General features: G+C 63.9%; 1 protein-coding gene across 1 annotated transcript in view; it reads right to left on the bottom strand.

Moving 5' to 3' along the window:
• Positions 1 to 150, bottom strand: part of SNX30 (sorting nexin family member 30) — a 50,585-nt gene extending 50,435 nt beyond the window's left edge. The window contains exon 1 of the mRNA XM_042829393.1: positions 3 to 150. Within this exon, the coding sequence (XP_042685327.1) occupies positions 3 to 150 (148 nt within the window). The remainder of the gene's footprint in view (positions 1 to 2) is intronic.
• Between the last annotated feature and the right edge of the window lie 587 nt (positions 151 to 737).

The following is a 737-nucleotide window of genomic DNA, read 5'->3' as shown; positions in this document are numbered from 1 at the left end:
GCTGCGGGGCAGCAGCAGATCGGGGCTGGGGGTGAGCGCCGGCCCCATCTCCTCGCTGCTGGAGGTGGCCAGAGGATGCGGCATCTCCCGCAGCGATTTGGGCCCGGAGGACGGGAGAGGCTTAGGAACGCCCGCCGCGCCGCCCGACATCGCGCCGTAGCCGGCCGGCAACCGCAGGCCTCGACGGGGAGCTGCGGGGCCGCGACCGGAGCCTGCCCGCCGCCACCGCACTACGAGGCGGCGGCGGAGGAGGAGCGGAAAGGGGTCGGAGGAGGAGGAGCGGGAGCAGCACCCGCCCCCAGGGCCCCGCCGCGCCACCTGCCGCCCCGCCCCGCCAGCGGAAGGCAGCCCGGCCCGCAACGAAGGCGGGGAGCGGGCCTGCGGCGGCCGTGTGCTCGTAAGCTTTAGGGTCATAGTACTGACCCAGCCATGGTTCAGAGTGCGAAAAAAATGTGTTTGTGTTGCGTTGTTGAGCGCTAGTTAGACACAGTAGCACGCTACAGGGGAGAGGCAGCACTTTTAAACCGTCGTAGCCCCTTACAGCTATATATTGGTATACAAAAATATGCACATGGATACGTGACCAGTCACAACTCCGCTGCTGTAAAGTTTCACTTGTGTTTAACGTCTGATGGAGTGCAGCCCACTGCCTGGAGATAGGTGAGGAAGCCTACAGGTGGCAACTTGAGTAGCGCAGCAGGACACATTTGAGAATGCAGCACTGTGGGCTTTCACAA

Source organism: Centrocercus urophasianus, unplaced genomic scaffold, assembly GCF_019232065.1.
Source record: "Centrocercus urophasianus isolate 14NV4802_14NV808 unplaced genomic scaffold, USGS_Curo_1.0 seq_31, whole genome shotgun sequence".
In the NCBI taxonomy this organism is placed as follows: domain Eukaryota; kingdom Metazoa; phylum Chordata; class Aves; order Galliformes; family Phasianidae; genus Centrocercus; species Centrocercus urophasianus.
Note: the sequence above shows the minus strand (reverse complement) of the source record. Positions and strands in the feature narration are given on the sequence as shown.